We start from the raw sequence: 26,333 nt of genomic DNA, 5'->3' as shown, positions 1-26,333 counted from the left end.
AAAAGTCATTTCTAAAGTTCCACTTTTTTACGTTAATGTAGATACATGTTCATACATAAAACACTGTGCATTCACTGTGCATCTTATTTTAGCCTCTACATTTCTTGCACCGATCGAAGTTCAATAAAAGACTTCTTCGTATACATATACTTACAAAAGTTTATTGTCCAATTAAAGCGTAGCTTGTGTTTCACCTTGTACTTTGCATATTCCACAGAGATTAGCAATAAACACGATTTACGCGTGTGCATCATGACACCATGGCGGGAAAGAGAACTCTTCAGTGTTGAAGATCTGAATGTAAGTCTTCCTTCGGTAATGCATGCACATTGAACAATCACGGAAACTCAGAATTTAAGAGGTATTTTAGAAATTTAGTTACACAGCCAACAGTGCTTATACAGTCAGTTTGTCTTGCAAATAATATGGATTCGTTTGATTGTGTATTGTATGATATACGTGGTGTGCCTTTAACTTGAATTTTCTCTGTATGATATCATTACATATTTTAAACTGAATCACAGGGTAACTGCATTAAAAATATTTTAATTTAAAACTATCGGTTTTAATTAGTTTGCTCTTATCACAAGTTATTGAACTTGGATTTATGCACAGAAATTACTTGTACATGACTGCATTAAAATAATGACTCAGAGTCTGTGCTTTGACACATTAAGGAAGGTTATATACTTATAGTAATGCACACTTAATAGTGCATGTTCTTTATTCCTCAGATTGTTTCAAATATGCACTGATATGCACTGAGTTGTGGTCATGATGTTTTGGTATTTTATACTCTATCCTAAGATATTTATGTTTTAATTGCTGTCCCAAGATGTTAAGACAAATTGCTTTCAAAATTTATCAATGTCTCAGAGTGTGAACAATACTCATTCACTCATATTAAAAAATCCTAATATTTCTGTTTTGAAATGTCAATTAGTTATTATGTCAAATTGTTTAATTTAATTTCATTGTAATTTCACTAACAGATTTGTGTATTTTTTGTTTAAATATTTAAAAAGATATGACTAAAAAGACCTGGGACAGTATTCATGGTAGCTGCAGGACTGTAGCTCCCGGTCTGAAAAAATTCGGATGGACGACCTGGGAGCTACAGTGCCTCCCATAGTAAAAAACTGCAATTTACGGCGCACAAAAAATTGCGCTAGTTTTGGACTTATTAACCTTATTTTCACACAAATTCTGTAAAAATAATTAGTACCATTAAATTCTTCAGCAAATTTACTACTGATATCATCACTTTACTTGCCTCAGATTTTTTCTTAAACATGATAACCGACCTCGGAAAAAGAAGTATGTTAATTTACGTCGAGATCGAGAGTCGCCATTTTTAAATGTAAACAAACTTGCACCACTTTAGTTTACAGGGCTGTTGATGGTGTTTGAAAGACTATCAGAAGCAAGTGAAGTGACGACATCTGTAGTAAAATGTCCGAGGAATTTTTTGGGATCGAAGATTTGTACAGAATGTGTTCGTAAATGAGATTAATCAGTCCAAAACTAGCGCATTTTTTTGTGCGCCGTAAATTGCAGTTTTTTACTATGGGAGGCACTGTAGCTCCCAGGTCGTCCATCCGAATTTTTTCAGACCGGGAGCTACAGTCCTGCAGCTATATTCATGGTATTTGTTATCCTGGATAACAAATTTATTTCCTATGTAAACCAAATAGCATATTTTTCGGGGCATAGGCCGGTATTTTTTTTCTCCGATGAGCGAGCCCCAGCCTTTCCCCCGGGATCGGCTAATCTTAGACTCAAAGTTGAAAAAATTTAACAGTAAAATATAAAATCCACTGTTTTTATCCGTTGTACTGTTGTAGCAGTTTATTATGAGGGTTGGGTTTTTTTCATCCGTTTGAACTATTGTTCGATAGTTGTCCCGTTGATAATTTTTGTAATGACATCGTGAGTAATAAAATGTATAGTACTGTAAGAGGTATTTCTTTACAATCCCAATCAAAAGAATTTTTTCCCACGTTCGTGTATGAACTCTGGAAACTATTATTGCGTAGTAAAAAAGAAAACGAAACCGGGTAGAATGTAATATGACGGAATTTTTGTGAATTCTTCATGTCTGCGTTTGTGGGAATCACTGGTCTTGGGTGTAGAATAAATCAAATGCTTTGTGTTTTTACAATTAATTTTCTGTTGGATGAAATAACGGTATTCTGGTGGCCTGTGTATATACAAAGGTGTGAAACCCGTGACTCAAACACAGCCTGGGGGCACGTAGCCTAGTGTACACCGTTACACTTCATTGCATTAACTGTTTTTAACATTACAACTTCTCTGCATAACGGCAAGTCACTATTTAATTAATTAATGGAAAGAACACAAATTAAATATTTTATGTTTGGTATTTCGTTTTCTCATTCATAGCGATTACGGGGGATAACTCTATTTGAATATGAAACCATGTGTTGAGCTAATGGACGCCATACCCCGTATTTACAAGTAGCTTTCAAAGTATAACTTGATTAAATGAGATTTAGCAATAAGGTATTAATAAGATATAAAAGGTTTGGTGAAATATTATACTTAGTTCTACCAGACAGAACCACGGAGGTTGGTGTTGCAATATAATTTACACTATGTAAAATTATGATGCATAACGATACACCGACGAATACGGAAGAGACCAAACAGCCACAAAACACAGATTAATTTTTTTAAATTGCGTAAAATTTATATGTTAAACAAATTAAATAACTTTAATTACTCTTTTAACTTCATACATCGATATTCTGAAAGTATATACTTAATACGACGATCATGACTTCCTTAATTAGCGGTCATACTTTCACTATAGAAACCATCGATTGAAAATCGGCTTATCCCCCAATTCAGCTAGTCTAAGGATTTTTCTTGAATTTTGTCTAAAAATTAGCAATTCGGCCTATGCCCCACATCGACATATGCTCCGAAAAATACGGTAAGTCTGTTTCACATTTCCAATCAAGGGTGTACAACACTTTCAAGATAAACCATTTACATGGTTAATGCATTGTGACATCACATTTAATGCATTGTCACATTATTTACCTCCTGCTCAAGTTGAGTGTACGGAAATTTACACCCAGGTTATTAGCCAATCAAATCTCATGTAACAAGCTACATAGAAAATAAAATATATATTAAAATATTTATGTAATTAAGTAACATGCAATGAACATTTGATGAAGTATGCATTTTAATATATAATAATTAATTCATGCATTCCTACCTTATGATCAAAAAGTTGTAACACATACAATGTATGACATGTCTGCATACAATGTATACTCTGCTTTGTTTGATCAATTAAAAGGGTATGCATTGTAAATATAAGAGGATCAAAAAATGAAAACATATACAGGAAGACTTCATCATTATTTTTATAACAATTTTGCTTTGTATACTAATTGTCTAAGATGATATTAGCAGGAAGATTGGGTGTGCCTGCTTTGTCTTGTTGTCTTTATCAGTGCTTTCACATATTTTACATCATAGAGTGAAGGATTTATCTCCTGTTCATAAATAATGTGAAAATAGATGAGCATTGTTGTCAACCACAATATTATCTGGGGTTTTTTTTTCATTGACAAACTTCTTTTAAAATGACCTATAACTTGATATAAATGTACTGCCATTCATTTAAGCGTTTGAAAGATTTTCCAATCCTTTCTATGTAATGCTATACAATAACTATAATTCTCTCTCTCTCTCTCTCTCTCTCTCTCTCTCTCTCTCTCTCTCTCTCTCTCTCTCTCTCTCTCAGCAACTATCACTTCAATAAGAAGAGAAGGTGCATTAAGGCCAGTTATTCAAATCTCTGCATTAAAAATATAAAAATGACAAATGTCTTGAGCACTTTGGTACAAAACAGATTCCTGTCTGACAAAGCAACAAAGATAGACTTTGGCTTACTTTCCACCTTTTTGGGAGTTGATTTTAATCAACTCTCCTATGCAGTTACTCGGACAAACCGAAAGTGAAACAGTGTTTGGACCTCAGCACAAATTATTGCTGCTGACAAGACTTAGTTCTTGAAAATAATTGATAAATTCGATGTAATGTATGCTAAAGCATTGTTTTTCAAGGAAACTTATTAATAAATACCTTGAAAATAGTCAGATTTCAAATGATACGAACAATTTAAATATTTTTTGTAGTCGTCTGTATTCCTACACCGGAGTTCAATATAGTCTCGTTCAACTCGACGCTCGGCTGTCTCCGTAAATCCTTGTCGGAGATTTATGGTGTCAGCCGAGCGTTTGGTTGAACGAGACTAAAGTTCAATATTGCTTGGATCCATACAATTTTCGAGAAATATTTCTATTACTGATACATATCTTGATTGAATTAATTTTATCTTTAAATATTATTTAACATGATTCATATGGGGGTTTCTTGACATTCTTGTCGAAAAAGTCCAAAAATTTATATTATAAAAATGTGCCTTAATTCAAATTAGAAACTACATGTACTTGTCATGCAAAATAACATATCATTGATTTTAAAATAAATAAACATCGACAAAATCAACTCCCATCAGTTCTTCAGTACTTTGATTAACTTTTAATTTGACCCAAATCATGATTATGCCCTGAATTTATATCAAGGTCAGTTAGTGTGTTTAAGAGAGTGTCTAAGGCAAGTAAAAGGATGACACCAGTAGAAAATTGTTCAAAGAATTTAATTTTACTAACTATTTCCGAGTAATTTGAGTGAAAGTCAGTCCAAAAGCATGCATGTGAACCTCTTGTGATCAAAAAAGAGGTAGATTTTGAACTGATAAGCGGTAGCATAACCTTTGAAATTTAGTAATGTCAATACATGCAAAAAAATGTTTGCATGCATTTACCATCATATTGATTACAGGTATTAAAGCTTTTTTTTTTTTTTTTTTTTCTCGAGAAAAAAATATTTGTGTGTAGAGACTTAAACAATTGTCTTTGTAAACAAAAAAATAGGTTAAGTTGCCAAAATTTAACATACAAGTATGGTGTTCCGATGGGGCCACTTCGACCTTCGCACTTTCGCCTTTAGGATGAAGTGCGAAGTTGCGACGGCGAAAGTGCGAAGGTGCGACGGCGAAGGAGCGAAAGTGCGAAGATGCGAAGGCGAAAGTGCGAAGTTGCGAAGGCGAAGAAGCGACACTACTATCGCACTCTCGCCTTCGCATCTTCGCACTTTCGCCTTCGCCTTTTTATATTTGTGGAGCTCTCTATCGTTTAAAGACAATTTTAGCTGCATAAAAGGACATCTGAGGCAGACGATGAACTTTTTAAAATTTATTTTCAACAGCCTGCGCAGATCCATAACTTTTTTCTAGGGGGCTGGGGTGGATAAATAATTATATTTGTCGGGGGTGGGGGAGGGTTCCGAGACATATTTTGGAGATTTTATTATATATAATTAATAAAATTAAATTTCCGGGGGGATGAGATCCGGACCCTCTCTCCCCCTTTACTGCATGTGTGAAGTTATTAATATTGAATTTTCCGGGGGGGGGACCCCCTCTCCCCCTCTCCCCCTCTAGATCCATACATCAGCAAGGAGTGTTGCATAATGAAATTAGAATGTTACTGTGTTTGATCTACGGTAAACAGACAGCTGGTAAGTGACAGGAGTCTGGAAGTGCATATGTATACATTATGGCGGACATTACATTTTATATGGAGTATATAATGATTAGGCATAGCCAGCACTGGTAAACATATATGTCACAAATACACATTAAAATATTTATAAACATTCACAGTAAGCACAATGGCCTTGCGCATGCGTACCAATGATATCATGGATTAATCGGAAAACCTTGGCGAGTACGGTGCCTGCATCAAATTCTATGTAATCGACCGAGACTTTCTGAATGCTATCAAAAAAGGCGAAGGCGAAAGTGCGAAGTTGCGAAGGCGAGGGAGCGATAGTAGTATCGCTCCTTCGCCTTCGCACTTTCGCCATCGCATCTTCGCGCTTTGCCGTCGCATCTTCGCACTTTCGCTCCTTCGCCATCGCACTTTCGCCTTCGCAACTTCGCACTCTAGAATCTTCGACCTAAAGGCGAAAGTGCGAAGGTCGAAGTGGCCCCATCGGAACACCATATACAAGAGAAGTAAGAACTAGGCTTGTAGGAAATTGTAGCCCCTCCGAAACTATGTGGTACTTAATTTCCATCTCCTACCTTGAGGGAAGATCCAATATCTGAGCCACATAGGTCTTACTGTGGATAGGCTATACCTGGCGGATAAGACTTACAAATACTGCCAGCCAAGGGTGCAGCTAAAAGCAAGAGTGACAAACAGGCATCACACAGCCATTAAGCAGACCCAGTCCTTTATTAAAGGGAAATTAACTCCTAACTTTTTATTTTTCCTATTCTTTTTAGGACTAGCTCAGCTGGTAAGGAAGTTCGGTGGTAAAGTTGTTAATTAAGTTATGTAGGTTTGAGAGAGGATGGGGTAATTATAGTTTTAATTTATATACCAGGTACATATACTTTGATTTTTTAGATATAGTATTTTCTGGCCAAATACCAAATAGTATAAATTTTAGAAAATGTAAGACAGCAATTTTGAATATAATGCTTTATCAGGCTCTTTTTATGCCCTCCTTGAAGAAGGGAGGGCATATTGCTTTGCTGCTGTCTGTCAGTCGGTCGGGTCTGTCGGTCGGTCCAGCAACATTTTCCGTTCATTTTCTTTGCAGAGGATGAACGTATTGAAATGAAATTTGGTATACAGGTTTATCATGATAATATCTAGGTCAAGTTCGATATTGGGTACAATCGAGCAATTTTCAACAGAGTTATGGCCCTTGGACGTAGAAAAATTCCATTTATTTGCAGTTTCTGCTCATTTTCTTTGCAGGGGATGAACATATTGAAACAAAATTTGGTATACAGGTTTATCATGATAATATCTAGGTCAAGTTCGATGTTGGGTACGATCGTGCAATTTTCAACAGAATTATGGCCCTTGGACGTAGAAAAAATCCAGTTATTTGCAGTTGACGTTCATTTTCTTTGTGGATGTTTTCTATTGTTTATTCTTGATTTATTGGGCATTGCACATTTTAAAATATTAGATATAAAGATTAGAATTTTCTGTGAATTCCTTGAAAGCTTTATTTTCAGTGTAGCTAGGCCATAAAGGAAGGTAATCCTAAAGATGGAGACATGTGAAAGCCCTGTAAAATGATATACCGGTACTTCGAGAGTTCAAGGCTTATTTTGTAATTAGTTTCATTAATAGATTAAGAGATGTGCTGAAGCATGTCTGGGCAATCAGGTTGTCTAGCCACAGAAACACATCTAGATGTGAAAAAGAGCCTAAGGACTATTGACCTTCCAAAACAGTGATGGCTGAAGGGGTCCTATGAATCTATGTTAGCAAGTTAGAGTATGAACAGTAACATGGGTACATGTGGTTTATTTTATTTTGGTTGGGGGGGGGGGGGGGGGGGGGGGTAGTGGTATATTGTTGATGTGAGAAATCTGCGAAATTAAAATCGCAAAATATTTTCAATGTTATAGTGTACCCTTAGCCTAATAACTTACTGTAGAAAGGGAATTTTTTTTGCGACTCAAAATCTTTGCAATTTAGACCCATACAGTTACTTTAATATACACGTTTTCTGCATTCATAATAATTTTATACATACATAGGAGCAACTGAATGGCGTGGAGTATTACCACCCCATGTAATGTTTAAATATTTAATTTCCACCCAATTATATCATATGGGATTTTTACATATTCAACACATACACGTTGGTTAATCACGTCGTATGATTTTATCATTATGATTATACTCAGAAATACCTTTCTATCCAAACTACATTCATTTACCAAAATAAAAAAGCCGAAGAATTCTCATTTGAAACACCCTCTTTATTGCATCAAGTGTCAATGCACAGCTAAAAATATGAAGTATACAGTCAGGGATTTTACATGGCAAAAGAAAAGTTTACCCTGATGATGATGTTGAAAAAATGACATATCTTTAATCTAAAAGAAAAGCTCTCGGAACACCTTGCGCAATTTTGCAACATTTGGTAAGACATTTAGGTATTATCATCAAGGTACTTTCAAATTGTTTTCAATGCAAAATCCCTGTTGAATTTTCAGTTTTAAACGTATCTTCCAACCATACGCAATATAGGGGGATATAAAAACAGAATTTTGGGGGATTTGTTCATTGAATTATCACCATTGGACACAATGGTAGTAATGAATTAATACAGGGTTATTTTCATCCCGTATAATTTTTGTTCTTCTTCACTTGCAAACAGTTTTGCCCCGTCTTGAGTTCGCCCAGACACAGTTGTGTTTAAAGAGAGATAATTTGAGAAATCGAATTCTCCCAGTCTTCAATTCGCTCGCTGACAAGGAAGGCGAAAGGAGCAAAAATAAAAGGGGGTTGAATATTTCCCTTTATACAGCATTAAGCAAATAGAGATTAAAAAAGGTCTTGTGACAGACTATAGTATTAATTTATATTGGTAAATAATGATTATAAAAATTTGTTTTCTATATACTTAATGAAAAGCTTAAGTCTTTTGTAGACCTTTTGATCTGTATTTGATTAACTAGAGAATTGTGCCATGATGCGCAAGAGGAAAGGTTGCTTACGGGCACACTCAGTTTACACTTACTGATAAAATCTAATATTTATATTCAAACATATTCCCCTTTTCTCAGTTATGTATAAATAGAGTTCTGGGATGAACATATTAGGCTGTTATTATGCTAGATCATATCGGATATTTCAAATTAAGCATACAAGATATTGTTTGACATCAATAGACAGTAAGATGAAGTTGGAAAAAAAAAAACAAAGTGTATAGAAACAATACCTGTTCCTTCTTCAGTTGGAGCCGAAGTGTTTATGACTGTTTTATAATTACTACAACTTTACAAAACTGCAACAGCTGTTGACAATTAACAAAGGACATGAAACAACACATGCAGTTGATCCCTCTACTGAAAAATTGAATAAGGCTGCATGCAATCAATAGTAATATTTACTATCCTGCATTAATTTGATAAGCTTGTAGTCTGGGTGTAAGTGGTACAAAGATGCTGGGCTATATTGAAGAAGAAAATAGTTTTTTAACGTGTAATAACGAAATACCTAAACACTCTCTGACTTAAGGAGGATGGTATGGAATCAATTCATACTATTATTTTTTAAACATGCTATATTCACTGCATTTTTTGTCTGATCGATGTAATTTAACTTCATCAAACTGTTATTTGGTGTAGCACTTGATATGGCTTTAAATTGGCCTTGACCCCTTTAACCTTCTAAAGCATTCATGCTTAGCAGTACTTTGATGTTGATACCTGAAGATGAGAATAAAGGATTTGGACCAATGGCTTGTAAAGGTTGTCTTTTCAGGGATCTTTATATACTCCAACATATTTTATGTACAGAGCCCGATGTTTGGTGAAGTGACATTGTGCCTCATAATATCTTATGCTAGTCTGGGTCAGGTTATAAAGTGATATGTACTTAACCCTACAATAATCATAGGTTCGTGTCCCATCCATAGTGAAACTATATCCTCAATGCAACAAGGTCAGTGTTGAATCTGCTAGGCGATAGACCCACACATGTGCCAACTATAGTCATGTAGTACTGCATGGTACATTTAATGCTGGTTTTATATACATGTACCTGTAATTATTGATTTGCGATTGTTCATTCACATTGAGAGAAATGAGGGTGGGTTCTTTCAGATAACAATTCGGGGGGTGGGGGGGGGGGGGGTTACCTGTTTACATAACTTATACACAAACAATGGATATTGTACCAGATTAGAATGATTGTATTTCTTATTAGGTACTACTATGAATTTGTCTAAGCAAGTATAGAATTTGAGCTTGCATAGACTTGGGGTTAGAAAAAATTATGCAAATACCTCTTTTATTTTAAATTAATATCAATTGAAATTTATGAACTAATTGTAAGCTTGTTGTGATGGTCAGTTGGATTGTGGAGGATTAGGTTGGTGTAATAAGTTGCATTGGTGTATTGCAGAATCTGGCATTATTGGATTTGACATTTATGGAAAACCTCTTGTTTTGTTGCAAAGGTCGAGATCATAGTAAAAAAAAAAAAAAGTGTCAAATCAAACATTGGATTCAAAGAATAAAATTTGTTATAGTTTTTCATATCAATTTCCTTGTGATTTCATATTGTCATGATAAAGCTGTCCAAGTAGAGGGATAGAACAAAAGATGGATAAAGTAGTGAAGACAAAGGGACCAAATTGAATTGCCCTGTATTCTGGTTAATTAATCCTGATGGAGTCGGCAACTTAAGATGCAGTGTTAATGCACGGTTAGAGGCCAGCCAGCATGTAGACTTGTGAACTACTGGAAACTTTGATTGGCAAAATGCATTGTGTATCACTAGATCTGTTTCAATAAAAAGAAGGGGGGAAAAAATGCCTCCATATCATCTGCAATTAGATGAGATTCAAGAATCGATTCCTCTGAAACAAAGCTTCACACTTCAGAGTGCTAATGACATAAAATGATATCAGTCAAGTTTTCGTCATTATTTATGTATGGATTATGTGGTTTGTTAATTAAACTTTGCAGTCATCAAGGATTGGGGGGCCTAACCGAATCAATACCATTATGGTATGGACACTTGGCTTTCGGAGCCTTATACACTTCCCCCAAAACAAACTCTCCCTATACAGACAAATCTTGGAACCGAATATAATCCCTTTTATACTTGTTTTGCTAATCAATTAGGTAACACTCTTTTTTCCCCAAGAAATGTATTGGGGAGATAATTTTTTTTTTCTCTGAGATGATGCAGACTGTAATATAATTATAGATCATAATGCAATGTGCTGGCTGATATTTATTGATCTCGCTGTGACTCAGATAAAGAAGTTTAATTTCTCTGTTTTTGCATAAACCACTGTTATATTCTTGCTCTTTTATGGGAATATTTGGCTTTTATGATTAGTATGCTGAATTTGAAATTTCTGAAATCCAGTCTTTGGTACTATGACAAATATAAAATGGTTTTGGAAGGGTTTTTTAGTGTGTCTTTTAAATAGCAGCTTCGATCAAGTTAAATCCGAACTGGATGATTTCAATTGATGTAATTGCATGTTGACTTTATAAGTGCAGTGCAGTTAATCTTTTATCCAGTGTGATTATCAGCACAAGGATTAAATGTAACAGGTTACACAGCTTAAACATATTTATGAGGCTGGAAAATGCTAAGAACAAATAGATGTTAAGTATTGTTTTAACCTCCATGCACTAGCTTGGTTCCATTGATAAGATAAGCTTTCCTTTGCGTGGTTCTATTTGAAATGTTTTTTAGTTCATTGATTCTGCAATGTTCAAAACTCTTCAATGTAATTAACAAAATACAGAATCCAGGGTTTTTTTATCGTAAGATGAGCAAAATTATTACATTTCAAAGAGCAGGAAGTATACATTACATGCCATGGACCAGGTGGAGGTTGATCTTAAAATTTACATAATGCTTCTAATTGCAGGCAAATTTGAATTGTTCCTGGACATCTATCGTACACAGATATTCTTGACCATTTTCCTCTTCATAATATTTTCTATGAAAAGAAGAGGCAACCTGAGTTCATATATTTCTTCTCAAAGAAGGATAACTCTTACATAATATCATATCGTATCACAAAATATTTTGCCAATGATGAGATCACATGCCAATTGTGAACTTTATAGAAGAACACGTACATGTTCAGCAGCTTATATCAGTTACTCCAAAATTGATGCAGAAAGGTTTCATGTTTTAGTTTGGTTTTTTTTTTTGGGGGGGGGGGGGGGGGGGGGGGGTGGAGCGTGAAATGTTAAGTGTGTACCTGTATATTTTCAAGATGGGGCATGACCATGCATGCACACTTCTAAGCAGCCATGTTTTACTCCTTACTTCTCTGAGCTAATTAGATATATTTACTTTTACAGTAGCCGATGGGCATCTACAGCAGATAAAACTATTAAGTATATAGGGAGGGTTCTACAGCAGATAAAACTACATGTAAATAGGGAGTCTTCTATAGCTGGTTTGTCGATTTCAACCAGACAAACTCAGGTGAGAAGTATGGGTTTACTGATTCAGAGAGTCACTTTAGTTTTATTAACTTGCCATGAATTAATATTATTGAAAGTGAAGAATGTTGTTTCAGTTGTGTATGTTTAAAGTAAGTTGCTAAAATGCTCAAGCTGCATTGGTTTAAGGCATAGAAAAGTGTGGATTGCTTTTCGTTTTTTATATTTCTGCTCCATTTATGAGCATGGCACCGCTTTACAAAATCCTCAAGAATATTTTATCCACTATTCTTTTCTTTTCAATTTTTACAGCTCTGCACTGCTAGTTTGATGAATTATTAGATGAATTTATGAAATGATAATTTTTGGTTTATCAGTGGAGAGGGTGGGGGTCACTTATATTGCAGCATACTAACTGTCCATGTTGATCAATGTGTTGGACAATTTTCTTTTCGTCCATTCTGCCGTTTCCTTATTGTATCCCTTGACAATATTTTCATCACTTGTCCTTATACCTCCTTGTTCTTGTTTCTTATTCTATACCTCTTTGCAAGGGGTGAAACGATGCATCGGGATATGACTGCCACACAATATAAGGCTCTCAGTTTCATCTTCGATTCATTCTGGAATACTTTCCGATATGATTCATTTAAAACATTTTTGCATGTTTCAGTGTAGAATGTGCTCTATTGGTTATAATGATCGTCAAATCATTTTATAAAAACTGTGTGACAATTTCTACCTTTTAAGTGGAGGTTGATGCAACCTTATACAATTACTATGTACAGGGTTATTTTGGTGTAATTTTCACCCTTCTGCACTTGCAAACAGTTTCACTCTGTCTTGAATTCGCCAAAACACAGTTGTGTTTAAAAAGATATTATGAGACATTGGAATTTGCCTAGTCTTGAATTAGCATGCTGACAACAAGGGCGAAACAGGAAGAATATCCAAATGTTGCTTTTGTTTTGGGGATTCCAGCTGGTACCATAGCTTTCTTGTGATGCTCTGCAACTTTGTCATTACTTGGGCCTAGCCGCAGGTCTGTAACTCCTGGTCTGAAAAAATTTGGGTGGACGACTCTGATGTCTTTTAAACACCATTACCGGCCCCGTAGAGTGAAGTTGTGCAATATGTTTTCATGTATAAATGGCTACTCTAGATCTCGATGTAAATTTACCATACTTGATTTTCAGAGGTCGGGAGCATGTTTCAGAGAAAGTCTGAGGCAAGAAAAGAGACAATATCAGTAGTAAATTGCATGAAGATTTAATGGTACTACTGGTATTTGTATTCGCAGAATTTGCACATAAATAATAATCAGTCCAAAACTAGAGCATGTTTTTGTGCGCATGTTTTTGTGTGCAATAAATGCACATTTTTTTCAATGGGTGGCACTGTAGCTCCCAGGTCGTCCATCTGATTTTTTTCAGATTGGGAGCTTCAGACCTGCAGCTAAGCTTGGGCCCAACTCAACACCCATGCACTCAGGTTTGTGTGGGCTTTTCACTTATTCAGTGATATTCACAACATGTATAAACCATGGTTAAATTTGGTTAAATAAAGTTATTTCCAGGTGACCTATCCAGTGTAGAGGCCTCTACTACAGAAGAAAGGTATTAAGCTCTGTAATAGTACATGTGTATGTATTAATCTGATTTTAATTCATATGTAATGGAGACACTTTTGTAGATGATCTCAACACCTATATGTCTTGTATTGCATATAATACCTGAAAGACGTGTCCATATAGAGTTAACAGTACACCCCAAGCTATTGTTGCATCATTTCGTCAAATACATGTTATTAGATTGTTTTGCCTAATCACATATGGTTAAATCATATCATGTTTCTCAGCATCACGTGGATTGGAAATGGTGCAAACTTTTCCCCTGCATTCTCAGAAGATTCAGCATTTAATCTAAATAATCTAGCCCTACAATTATTTTTACATATAATTTAGATAATTATACTGTGATTGGAAATCTTTATCCTCATTAATTCTATTTAATTGGCAGAGCTTCGGATCATTTTGGTGTAATATCCATTTACACAGTCAATTTCCAGGCTTTAATCAAGGCATATTAAATCTTTCGAAAGATCAATTAATGTATGTGTAGATCTGCCATTTTTACTGCAGGGAAATTTTAGCAGTAACAGGGGAATGCTTATAAAAAAAAAATCCAGACCTGTTTGGTTACATTAGGACAAAACGAGGGCTTTCTGGTTCATTTTGGATGATAAACATCATGCTGTATTTGGAGATTTGTGAAGAACTGATAACGATTATCAGATCAGATATGATTGAGAAAATTGCAATCATGTGCAAATTGATTTTGGAACTTTGTAAATTTTTAAAATGGCACCAAGCATACTATATAAATAGAAAGACAAACTTTATTGCCTTTTTTATACAATTGCTGATTTTTCTCACTGAAGAGAGATATAATGTATTTCTATTTCAGAATGAGATGATAAATTTACATGGTCTGTAGCGTTGTACAAAAGTATTATTTTAACAAATACAGTTAACAGTTAACAGTTATACCAGTATGTTTTATGAAAAGGAACTGCATTAAAATCTTAGCCTTTGTTGTTGTTTTCTTCAAAGTTAGTATAGCACAAGTATTTTTTGAGTTTCCACCAGCTGTTTAGTCCTCCCTTTCAAATGACTCCTTTTTTTCTTCTCTATGTAATGAATATCTATACATGAATATTTTAAATTTTAAATGGATCATTCTGTGATTTTTCCAATCCTGTATATATTTCAAGTTTTAAATGGATCTGTAATTCCCCAATCCTGTGACAGCATTCTTACAGTGATAGGTACAGTTTGTAATTACTCCACATCACATGTACCCCATTACTGTCAAGCTTGTGAGAAATGAAGAACAATGAAAAATGATGATAATCTTCTATTTACAAGTTAATCCTTATTTATTGATATAAATGGGATAAGTGGTCTTCCTTGCTAATCCCTTTGGTAATATGTTTTGGCATGTTTTAAAGGAAGTTTCTTAGATCTTTGGGTTGACCATAACAACAGCAGAATGGATTTGTTGTTTTTTTTCCTTGGCTAATTTGGAATCATTGGTAGGTAAGGATGTTGCTTGTCATTTTGGGAATTTGTTTGGTGCAATTTGTGTTCCTAATAAGCTGGTTAAATCATCAAATGTTATATATTCACGGAGTATTAGGCTTAATAGATAGCGCTGTACCGGAAGCAAATTGAATTAACAAAATTCAGTACTGGTAGAAGCTTTGCATTGAATTAATTTTATTTTTTTCCACCAACCCAGATAACACTGCCGAGATTTGGCGTTATTTCATTTGTAGCTTTGGGTGAACATTGTTGATTTATAGTTTCAAACTTATTCTTTTTGTCTCATGTTTTTATCATGAAATATTTGTCTGCATGGAAAGAAAAGAATGATTTTGTCATTAGAAATCTGGGAGATCTTTTGTCCAAAAAAGGAAAATAGAAACTTGGAAATGGTTTAATGCAAAGAGAGACAACCCTGGACAGTCTGAAATTATTGAATACAATATTGGACGAGACCAAGTCATTTGCAATTTTATTTCTACATAATTGTTGCTGCTGTCATAATTCGGAGATTTATTACGTAATCTAAAACCCTTGTTCTCTGTCTGTAAGTCCTCATTAATAATTGCCTCATCAGATTGCCTTTGATTTCAAGATAATTATGCATACAGCATGTCATTTGATCATAGATTGACTTTTAATGACGCGGACAGATGAAAAAATAACAACCAACTGTTCCTAACCTTTCGCTTTGAGTGGGGCTGTGATGGAATGAGGGTTGTCCGTAACCGAGAAAATTTAATATGTAAGGGTACAACAAAAATGAAATTATTAAATTAAAATCTGTGTACAAAGTTATGATGCCATTAGAGGGCCTTAGATCTATATATGGGAAAGGTTTTCTTTATGAAATGGATACAGTTTAAGTTTCTTTGTTGTACACAGATGAACAAAATTTGAGGAATTATTCGACACCAAAATGCATCATGCGATAATCAAGTTTTGATGGCTGTGCCTATAGCGTTGTGTCAGTTTTCATTAGCCCAAGAATTCGTTTTCACAAATTGCAGCCTCTAATTTCTTCTACTTCAAGTGACTGCTGGCATTTATGATTGATATTTCATTAGTAAAGCAAAATGCAAAAGGACTTGTTTGGAAGAATTTCTGGTTTTGATGTCCGATAGTTAGGTCTGATTCGGTAGTAATTATAACTGAGTTACAGCGAATTTATGAGTTCTACTGTTGCGCTCATTACATCACGAATCCTTAACTGATCCCATTTTAGACTCATTTGCATTATATGGAGGTTTATTATATAAACTTTGACTTATCTTTGGCTTATATGGACCAAATTAGTCCTAGTTTTGATTCTATCAAAAATATGCATGGCAAGATGATGAAATTAACGAAATTTTTATCTATGTGCACGTCTTAATTTATGTCTTGTAGAATTATGTAATGGTTCTCAGTCCCCTGATTGTTCCTGTAAGGTTCGGTTATCACAATTTTATTAAAAATGTTAGTTGGTGCAATCTGCAGAGATAGGATTCTGCTTCAAAACACCAAAAAAAAAATATATAATTCAAGTGAAACACCTAGCAGGCAAATCCAGTATATTGGCCATGCATGCACGGCTTAATGACCGGAAATGTGGTAACATTTTTTACTAAAAAATGAAAGAATCATGAACTTTAAGGGTTTACATACTTATATGTAATTTATTTTTCCACAAAGTCAAATTTTTTTTTGCTTTTTGATCAGAACATCATTTAATTTCAATACGAAATTTAAGGTGGAATAACACATCATCACAAAATGGCTTACCTCTGATCGAATCAACATTTCATTTTATTAAAAGAATTTTATTGATGGCAATACGTAACTTACTCCATAGCCGAGTGGATAAAGTATCTGGCTTGTGATCCATACATTCCAAGTTTGAATCCCACAGGGGCTTTTGTTGTTACCGGGGTACTTATTGAATTTATTTTTAGAAATTCATTTTTTTTCCCAAACTGCAATTTTTTTTCGCTTATTTGACAAATGTATAGTTTATTTATAAATTAAATAAAATTATTTATAAAAATTATTTCATAATTAAACAAGAAATCATATTGACGCAAGCGTCAAATGGGCCGCCAAAAAATATAATTGTTGTATGAATCATCATTGGTTGTTTACCGTACATAAAAAACACACCACAAAGAAGAAAATAACGAGTTGGTTGTACTAATTTCTATGGTAGATTTTAATATATAATAAATAAATACATAATAGATTTTAATATATTTTTAGCAACACGTTTTGAAGTTTAACATTTTACTATTATTATTAAGAATTGAGTTTGTTACTATCATCTTGCATGAATGCTATCTTTTTTGTTATTGTTATACTTTCATGTTAAATACTGAAATCTGATTGGTTAAGACGCAGTTAATAATATTTTCTATTACCCTCAGCGTTAGCAACGCACTTAACAACGGGTAACATTAAAAAATGTTACATGCGCGAAAATTATGCGCGTACGGTTCGCTGTAGAATTCACGTTATTCCTATATAAAAGCAGTAAAATTTTCTTAAAATTAAGACATTCAGTATAACAAAATAAATAGTGCCTGTTTGGGAGGATAACAGTTGAAATTGACACCCCTCGAAAACCATTGTCAACCTCCGCTTCGCGTCGGTTGACAATGGTTTTCTCGGGGTGTCAATTTCAACAGTTACCCTCCCAAACAGGCACTATTTATATACTTTCACATGTACTTATAAAAAAATTATAAAAGAAGTGACAGAACTTTAAATCATATGTTGTACATAAGACTAATTCTTGGCGTTTTCCCTTTTTTTTTTCTTTTTTTTTTTAGAAATAAATATCCTAAGCTTAATTTGATTTGGAAAGGTTAGGAAACAGTCATAAATAATCTAACACTGTGAATTATGTCAAACTATGGCAGCTTTCAATTATGATAACAAAACAAAAATTGGCGACTATAGCTTATAATAACTACAAAGTACAAATAAAAGAATTTAGGAGAAAAAGTATATCAATTGATTAAGGGTCCTCGATACCTTTAGGTCACTTTGGCTTATCCTAATGTATCCCCATAGCCATTTGCACAATGCATTATCGTAATGAATTAAACTTTAAACATTAATTAAAAAAGAAATTCAAGCAAATTAGCTAGGGTGACGAACATTTGAATTGCGAAATTCAGTTTATCTGAACTAAAGACCTAGTTGTCAGATTGAGAGTTTTTCAAAATAAATTCTTCAGAAATATAATCTTTTACATTTGTGTTCCTAAAGAAAAAAAATCAAAATTTATCATTGTTTTTACAGGTAATTTCTGAAAATGGAAATGGACGCAGGCTTGAACTTTATTGATCATATGGAGACAAAGGAGAGTTTACCGGACAGACCAAAGGTGCACTCTCCCGACAAAAAGAAGATGTTTTTTGTGGAGGAAATGAAAAATGATATGAATGGGAATCCCAATACGATAAAGGAAGGGGAAGATGGTGGCTTAGAGAAGGATGCAAGTCAGGCCTTGCTGGAAGAACTTCGACTCTCGGAAAGCTCCATCGGGATGGAAAACAAAGTTCTGGTGACACACTCCCTGGAAGATTCTGGCTTTGAGGAGAAGGAGAGCAGACCAGAAATGAAGCAAAATTTCTTGGATGATGGTGAAGAGTTAACTGTTGAAACTTCAGTAGGAAGTAAAAGTCACAAGAAAGACTATCATTCCTTGTTTGAATTTACAAGTGCCTCATCCATGTTCTTGTCTACAGAAAAAGTTACAAAAGGTGGTGAAAGATCATCCGAGTTAAAGAAAGACGAACTGATGACAGATTCTAATATCAAAGATGTTGCATCTCCAAGGTCATTGCAGTCTGAAATGATTAAGCAAAGTCTACGACCAAATGAATTTCGCTCGCCTGTCAAACAGGATGTATCCAATGAATCAAATGTTTCCATTGAGGAGGATGATGAGAAAGTTATCATTCATTTGGACTCAAACCTAGACAAGTCCACTGATGGTAGTTCTAAAGTCACCCCTTTGCAACCTGTCGAAGTAGAGCGAAAGTTCAAGGTCACAGCAGACACCAAGATCAAGTTAGTGGAAATCGGTGCTGAACTTCACAAGGAAAAAGTCTTCCTTGACAAGTACTATGACAATCCTGATTATTCCCTTACCTTGAAAGATTGCTGGTTACGACAGAGGAATGAATCGTGGGAACTCAAAGTTGTAAATGGACAATTTACCAAATTAGCTTCTCAGTACCAAGAAATTACAGAGACTAATGAAATAGCAGACTTTTTAGTTAATCATTTCCATCGACTTGACCTGAAGGGTTTAGCAGTGGACCTAGTCATTAAAAAACTGGACCTACAGCCTTTTGTGGAGTATACAACCACCAGACAGACTTACTTCCTCCCAGAATGCATCATTGACCTAGATCTCACTGACTTTGGGTATCAGGTTGGAGAGATTGAAGTAATGGCAACAGACAAGTCCCAGATCCCGAGAGCTTTGGAAACCATCACCTCAGTGGCTGGAAAACTTGGTAATGGATAAAATTCTACCAAGATTTTTTTTCTTCATTTTTGTAGTTTGAATAGAAGGTGTAGAGAGCTATAAGCATGATTTATCTTTTCTTCCTGAATATTATTCTAACGGTAGACAAAACAGTTTTTAGGGAACCAAGCAACAGTAAATAAAAAAAATTAAATTTAGAGCTGTCAATTTTTACGCAGGTAATTTATCAGTCTGTCTTTTCAACTCCCTTCTTTTTTTAATAAAGATGTATATATTTGAGCTTTGTATAGCAGTCTGTTCATCATGTTCACATCCATTTAGGGTTAGCATCTCTAATTGAATTAGTCGTACACAAACACTTTGTAGCAGTATTCCCTCTTGAATTTCATTTCTCAGAGGATAATTCTCATATTTGGCCAGAAAGTCATTATTTCTTGCTTTCATTAGAAGTCTCCCAAACTACTTCCATTATTTTAACATTTTATTAGGACTGACTGTGTTTGAGATTGGATGGGTAATAATGAATTATGATGTATAGCCCTGCTTTGATTGCAATTCCAGTTCTGTGTTTATTTGGTACACCCATCAGGGTTTTTGGAGCATAGCAGAAATTCTTGTTAAGTGTCCAAAATTCATGACAAATTAATAAATGAAACAGGAATCGGAATTGATTTATGGTCTGTACGAAGACAAGTTTTTTGACCGTCTGTAATAAAAGAAGGTCCAATTGTCTATAATTGAGAAGACAAAGACTGAATTTATGTCGTAAAAAATTACAGTATTCATTATAAGAGCAGAGTTGCAGAACTTAGGCTAATGTACAGAGATAAATAAGGAAATTCAAATTAACTCTTGATGGACGAAAAATAAGAAAATTGTGAGATTTACTTCCATTATAAATCATAAACGAAGTCGTAAGATTTGAAATTGCAGGAATTTTGTCTCTAAGTTAATAATGTTTGTTAATGCAATCACCGTTCTTTGCGAAAACGAGATAGTCATTTATCAAATGAATATCGCCAAAAAATTCCAAATGACTTGGAGAACAGGCCAAGATAGATTACCAAATACATGCAAGACTTTATAACATTTGATTGCATTGATAGTGGGGGCTGATGGCTGGGCTTTCAGGGTGATTATACGAAATACAGGCCTCACAATAACCCAGATTAATCTTAATCGAAATCAAATTTCTGTGGTATTGCAATCAACTTTTGGGAGAGAGAGAATTCATAATTTGTCACATATCTGAATTAGTGGTATGAATTAAGGGATCCGGTTTTTTGTGGTTGTATTGTTGTATTGGAGTCATTATCGATCTTTCAGTTAAAACAAAGCAACACTCAAGCTTACCAACAACATGAACTTCTTCGGTCACTTCTTGGCGCTCGATCAGTGTTATTTGTTGCAAACATTCTCAAACTTAATAACTCACTTCACAAAACCATGTCAAAATTCCTTTTGTTTTTATTTGTTTTTTGAATTGATTTTTTTTCCTCTTGAATAAAACTGGCCACTCCCTGCTCCGTGTTTGTTACATATTGGTGACAGATATTAAATGAATAACTGATAAATTGTGTTTTGTAGGATTTGAGACTTTTCAGATGTAGAGGGGATGTTTCAGAGACCAAGGTATATGATACAGGTAATAGTCTGTCCATTCCATCTTAGAACCACCATGATAGCCACTTAAAATACAAATAGTTGCAACAATTAGTTATCAGCCTTATTTATTCTGCTAGACTATCCTTATTCATGAGCTCTTGATATTAAAATCCTTTTCTGCATGATTTCTTTTTTTTTGCATCCTTATTCCTCAATTATATAGATGAAGAAACATTTTTATTGATTGTATACTTGCAATTAAACAATATGGCAGTAGTAAATACTGAAATTTTGTTACTTTATTTTGCTTAATTTTTTGTGGTCAGTTTTGTTTTATAGAAGGGGAAAAGAGAAATTTTCAAAAATTACAAGAACATTGAGCTAGTCATTTTGCAGCCTCTACTTTCTGCACCTTTTTTTTTTTAAGATTAGATTGATAATGCACTGTTTTGAAAATTAATGTTTTGTGATAGACCAACTTTATGCAATGTGATCAATGTGACCTGTACACCCCTGCGAATGTTATTGTCATTTAAATTTTAGACCACGTGGTTTTATTTGACCCTTTCAGTTTCGCAGTAAAAATCGTACCTCGTGTTTATAGTCTAGTTCATAGAATCTATAGGTACTATAGTAGTCAGATATTAAATCTAGAGGTTTATTGATTTTAAACTTTATCTTTATTAATTGGTGAATAAAATGTGTTCTAGAAATAAATGTGACAATACAAAAAATAGTTTTTGTCAGCTGTTGCAACAATTAACATGCTAAGTAGAGATCCCCCCTAAGGATTAATTTTCGATCCGCGCCTGACCTAGTAATAGCATCAATAGTGAAACAGACTATACAATTTTATGCAGAATGTTCCTTGAAAATGACTCGATATACTAAGTTTTTATGCAAAACAGACATCCATTATTTTTTTTAAAACATACCACAAGCATCAAACATGGATATGATTTTATAAAGGCACGCAATGTTTATATTTTCAACCACACAACACGTGGTTGAACACGAACGATAACTCTGTTCTGAATATCATCGTTTAATATTAAAAACCCCTAAATGGTGAAATAAGACGAACTTATTAAAAGAATTTCATGTTTTAACATAAACCAAAGTAGGATACGATATGAAAAACGACCAGTACTTACGTATTTTGAGAATATAATCCGAACACTTATACTTCCGCTCGAAATTTCACAGGAACTGAACAAATCTTGGTGAAGTCTCGTGAACTTTCATTCGAGCACCTCTGGATTTATTACATACTTAGCAAGGATGAAGAAAACATTCCGAACACATTCGCAGGGGTGTGTAGATTTTAGAATGATATGGCTGTGTGCAAAGAGAAGCAACTCCTGCCAAGAAAAGATAGTCGGTGCTACTCTTTCAAGTAGCGAGTGCTTGTTGTGGAAGAGAAGAAGAGCCCATGCAGGAACCAAGCAGTTAATTGTTTTGCATCTGAATTTCATCAAGAGTCATAATTTGGCTGTGAGACCTAGTGGGCTGAATAATGAAGGGGCTAATTGGTGTGAAAATTTTCTGTAATGATTCTGGAGAAAAATCAATGGAAGCACACTATTTAAATTGACAGTTCATTACAGAGCAATGGGATATCACTCCTGTTAATTACAACACTCGCAGTTCATATTCCTCCTATATTTTTCATTTTCTGATTAGCAGGAAATAAGACCTGATAGGCAAAGAGAACATGTTTCTTGATGTAAATTTGGTGAAAAGAATCTCAGAAGACTCGATCGCTAGAAAAGACTTCACATTTTTTCAGAATGCATGGGGATGGGGGATATTTGGTTCGGCTTTTGGCAGTTTTATTCCATATGCAAGTCAATGATTATGGTTAAAGTTGCTTTAAGTGCCAGGCATGAAAATCAAGAAATTACTCTAAATGGATTTGCACTTGGTGTTCATTTTACATTTATGCACAAGAATTTTAATGAGTAAATTGATTCTTTTAAGTTTTCATTTTTGTCACATGTGCATGCAGATGTTTAAAATTAAATTTTTATCTTTTTATGGGAAAGCGGAATTTTTAATTATCATAACTTTCATTGTTATCACTCATATTCCTTTTGCTTATATTTATGACAGTGGCGTCGGAAGCAAATTGAAAGAGGGGGAGGGCTAGACTAATCCTCAGAAATCTTGACAAAACCTTATTCCCAAAATCATGAAAATCCTAATCCAATATTTCAATCTTTTCAAGGTAAATTTAAGAACAATTATGTTTCCTGTGAGAAAAAGTGAAGGGGGGGGGGGGGGGCTGAACCCTCTATGATGCTATGTGCTGAATGGTTAGGTCTAACTTTGCAAAAAAAGTGGGGGGAGGGGCTAAGCCCCCGCCCCCTGGTTCTGACGCCTATGTATGATTTAAAACTTGTGGGGGGGGGGGGGGGGGAGAGGGGGGCTGGAACCTGTTCATATTGCATTATGTAACCTCACATCACATGAATGGAGAAGACTGTAATCAATTTGTGCCAACCTTTGCAATATAAAAAATTATCTTTTCAATACTATAATTGTAGGTCTGAAGGAGGACGAGGCTTGTGCTGGGAAGGTTTCACACTACCTATATAGAAGGAGCCACCGTCTCTACCAAGTTTGGTGGACAGTGGCTCAGTGACGCCTGTTGTTAACTAACTGTTGTAGCGATGTAGTTAGCTGTATTCAATACATTGTATTAACTTTGTGTATTCCCTCAAAATTGTTACATGCCTCTATATATTTGGTCATTCCTGACAGATTTGAAGTATTTGGATAATTTCTGGCATGTTTGGAGAAAATAGGATTTTTAGGTAACCTGAGTCACGAAGATGAGCTTTTGCTATCCACTTTTTCAACTTCTTTGAAAATACTTTTCTTTGCTACTGGGCATCTAACAGTCAAACTAAGTGCCTGGTAAGGACAATATTACAAAATTGTCTTCCTGTAGATTCTCTTAGAGGTTGTATATTGTACTCATGTGACAGAGTAGTTTTTTGGCCGTCTTGTCAATCTAACAAAATTTAGAAGTTCCGTTCCCTAGTTTTTGATACTTCCATGCAACATATTGAAAACTGGGGAACATATGAAAGTTTTAATTTTAATTACCCGGTAAATTGGCCCTCTTATTCTCTTTCTTCTTTAGACCTCTGCAAGCAAAAATTTGAATGTGTTGAAATTTTTTCGTTTTTTTTGTTGTTGTAAAATTACCATAAATTCTGTACTGTTGCTTAGAAGAATTTGGGATGGAGGGTGGACAATCTTGTGACAATCTTATTTTACTCTGTAGCTGGTGCCAAGACTAGCCTTTACAGTTCAATTGTATATCTGCTTTAGGATATTACTATACATGTCCCCAAATATGCTTCTATTATATCTTTTCAAAAATCAAAACACTTTTTATAATGAAGAAGTTTAGTTTTAGTTTATGATTTATTACAATAGAATACATATTCCTTTTTTGGGTAAAAATTTCTGAAAGAAAAAATGTACATTATTTTGCAAAGGAATTTATTTATAGAGCTCTGTATACTACAAGTGGTTGTTCATACTCATATGATTGCAATATTAATTTTGTTATATTTTTTTATACACTTGATTCATTTTTTTCTCCATGTTTTGTATTATTTTTTCTTTTGTTTTGAGTTGTATATAATTTTTCCTCTCAACTTTTTTATTTAAGGAATAAGGAGCCCTTCTTTGAGTATTGGTGATAATACTGGTCGAGGTGTGATCAAATCCAATAAACCCTGAAAGGCTTCATAATAGATTTGATCACACCCTGACCAAAATTATCACCTCACAATATTCAAGGAATAATTCCTTATTACTTATATTTATTTAATTTTTTGCAATTGAACAATTAAATATTTGGATATATTTAAATTTGCATCATTTGCAAATATGCTTCTTTAAATGAACCCATAGAATAGCAAAAACATTAAGTTCTGTATGAACGTTTCCGTTACGCCACAATGATATCCACACGTGCTTGTTTCATAACATAAAAACACCTTTAATTTACATTAATGATTCTGAACGATTTGCCATGCTCAAATGTAAATATAAGTAATAAACAGCAATGTTAAAAAGTTCACCGGGATATGAACTTGGTTGGTATGTGGTCAAATCTTTATAGAAAACCTTCAGGCTTCACAAGATTTGATCATGTGACCAACTAAGTTCATATCCCAGTGAACTTTTTAAATTGCTGTTTATTTGTTAATTGAATAAGCAAACCCCACTTGTGCCCCAATTATATTTCATTTGAATTTATTTGACTGTATAGTACAAAGTTGATATGTAGTGTTACAGGTACAATGCCCTCAGCTTTCCAATCTGTCTCAAGTAGATTTTCCTAATGTATTTTTTTTAAGGTATCTCACTACACCTTGAAATAGTTTTTCAAATCAGCAGAAAATTACTTGATTTTAATAGAAAGCATGATGGATAAGAAGTATATATATCCAATAGGCGAAAAAATGTGCAATTTTAGATAAAAATGGCATTTTCAAAAATTTCATTCAGTAAACATAAACAAAAGCCCCAGGTGGATTCGAACTCATGACCTGCGGTTCACGAGCCTGATACTTTAACCACTGAGCTAAGATGATATACATCTGAATCGATTGATACAAACAGTTTAACAAAACATTTAAATCATTATCTTGTGATGTGGTGTCTTAAAAAGTATAAGTCTCGGTGTAGTGAAGTACCTTAATCTGTGTACAAATATAATTTTCTTCAGCAATGTTAATGTGAATTCATTTTTCACCTGGTTCTCCACTAGAAAACAAATATTTTCTGTACACGGGGAAACTTTTGCCCCTGTTTTATTTTTGCCCCTTGGACCTTAATGTCAGAGGGTGAATGTAAGATGTTACAAAATCAAAACATTTTTTTTAATGACTGTATTAATAAGAAAGAATACTTTACACTGAACTGTGTCTAGGCCAATTCAAGACTCAACAAAACCGTTTGAAGTGAAGAAGGCCCAAAAAAAAAAAACACAAGACAAAAATAACCCTGTATACAGCATCTGCCTATTTTTTGTCTCATTTAGTTATCTGTGATATAAGTTG

At 34.3% G+C, this 26,333-nt stretch overlaps 2 protein-coding genes across 8 annotated transcripts in view; one reads left to right on the top strand and one right to left on the bottom strand.

Moving 5' to 3' along the window:
- LOC128189027 (zinc finger homeobox protein 4-like) overlaps window positions 1-256 on the bottom strand; it is a 107,347-nt gene extending 107,091 nt beyond the window's left edge. For all 3 annotated transcript variants that reach the window (XM_052860419.1, XM_052860421.1, XM_052860422.1), the window contains exon 1: window positions 155-256. The gene's annotated coding sequence lies outside the window, so the exon portion shown is untranslated. The remainder of the gene's footprint in view (window positions 1-154) is intronic.
- On the top strand, window positions 177-25,239 carry LOC128189028 (uncharacterized). Of its 5 annotated transcripts, none has more exons than XM_052860428.1 (4): window positions 272-361; window positions 18,447-19,672; window positions 21,232-21,289; window positions 23,796-25,239. In XM_052860428.1, exons 2-3 carry the CDS (start codon window positions 18,460-18,462, stop codon window positions 21,252-21,254), a joined length of 1,236 nt encoding a protein of 411 aa, XP_052716388.1. In that variant the 5' UTR covers window positions 272-361; window positions 18,447-18,459; the 3' UTR covers window positions 21,255-21,289; window positions 23,796-25,239. The 5 variants fall into 5 exon arrangements, with proteins under 5 accessions (XP_052716386.1, XP_052716384.1, XP_052716388.1 ...); XM_052860425.1 differs by lacking the exon at window positions 21,232-21,289 and adding an exon at window positions 11,981-12,107 and having other exon boundaries at window positions 306-361; XM_052860426.1 differs by lacking the exon at window positions 21,232-21,289 and having other exon boundaries at window positions 177-300.
- The last annotated feature ends 1,094 nt before the right edge of the window (window positions 25,240-26,333 follow it).

This window comes from Crassostrea angulata, chromosome 6, assembly GCF_025612915.1.
Source record: "Crassostrea angulata isolate pt1a10 chromosome 6, ASM2561291v2, whole genome shotgun sequence".
NCBI lineage: Eukaryota > Metazoa > Mollusca > Bivalvia > Ostreida > Ostreidae > Magallana > Magallana angulata.
This window is presented reverse-complemented; position numbering and strand designations above follow the sequence as displayed.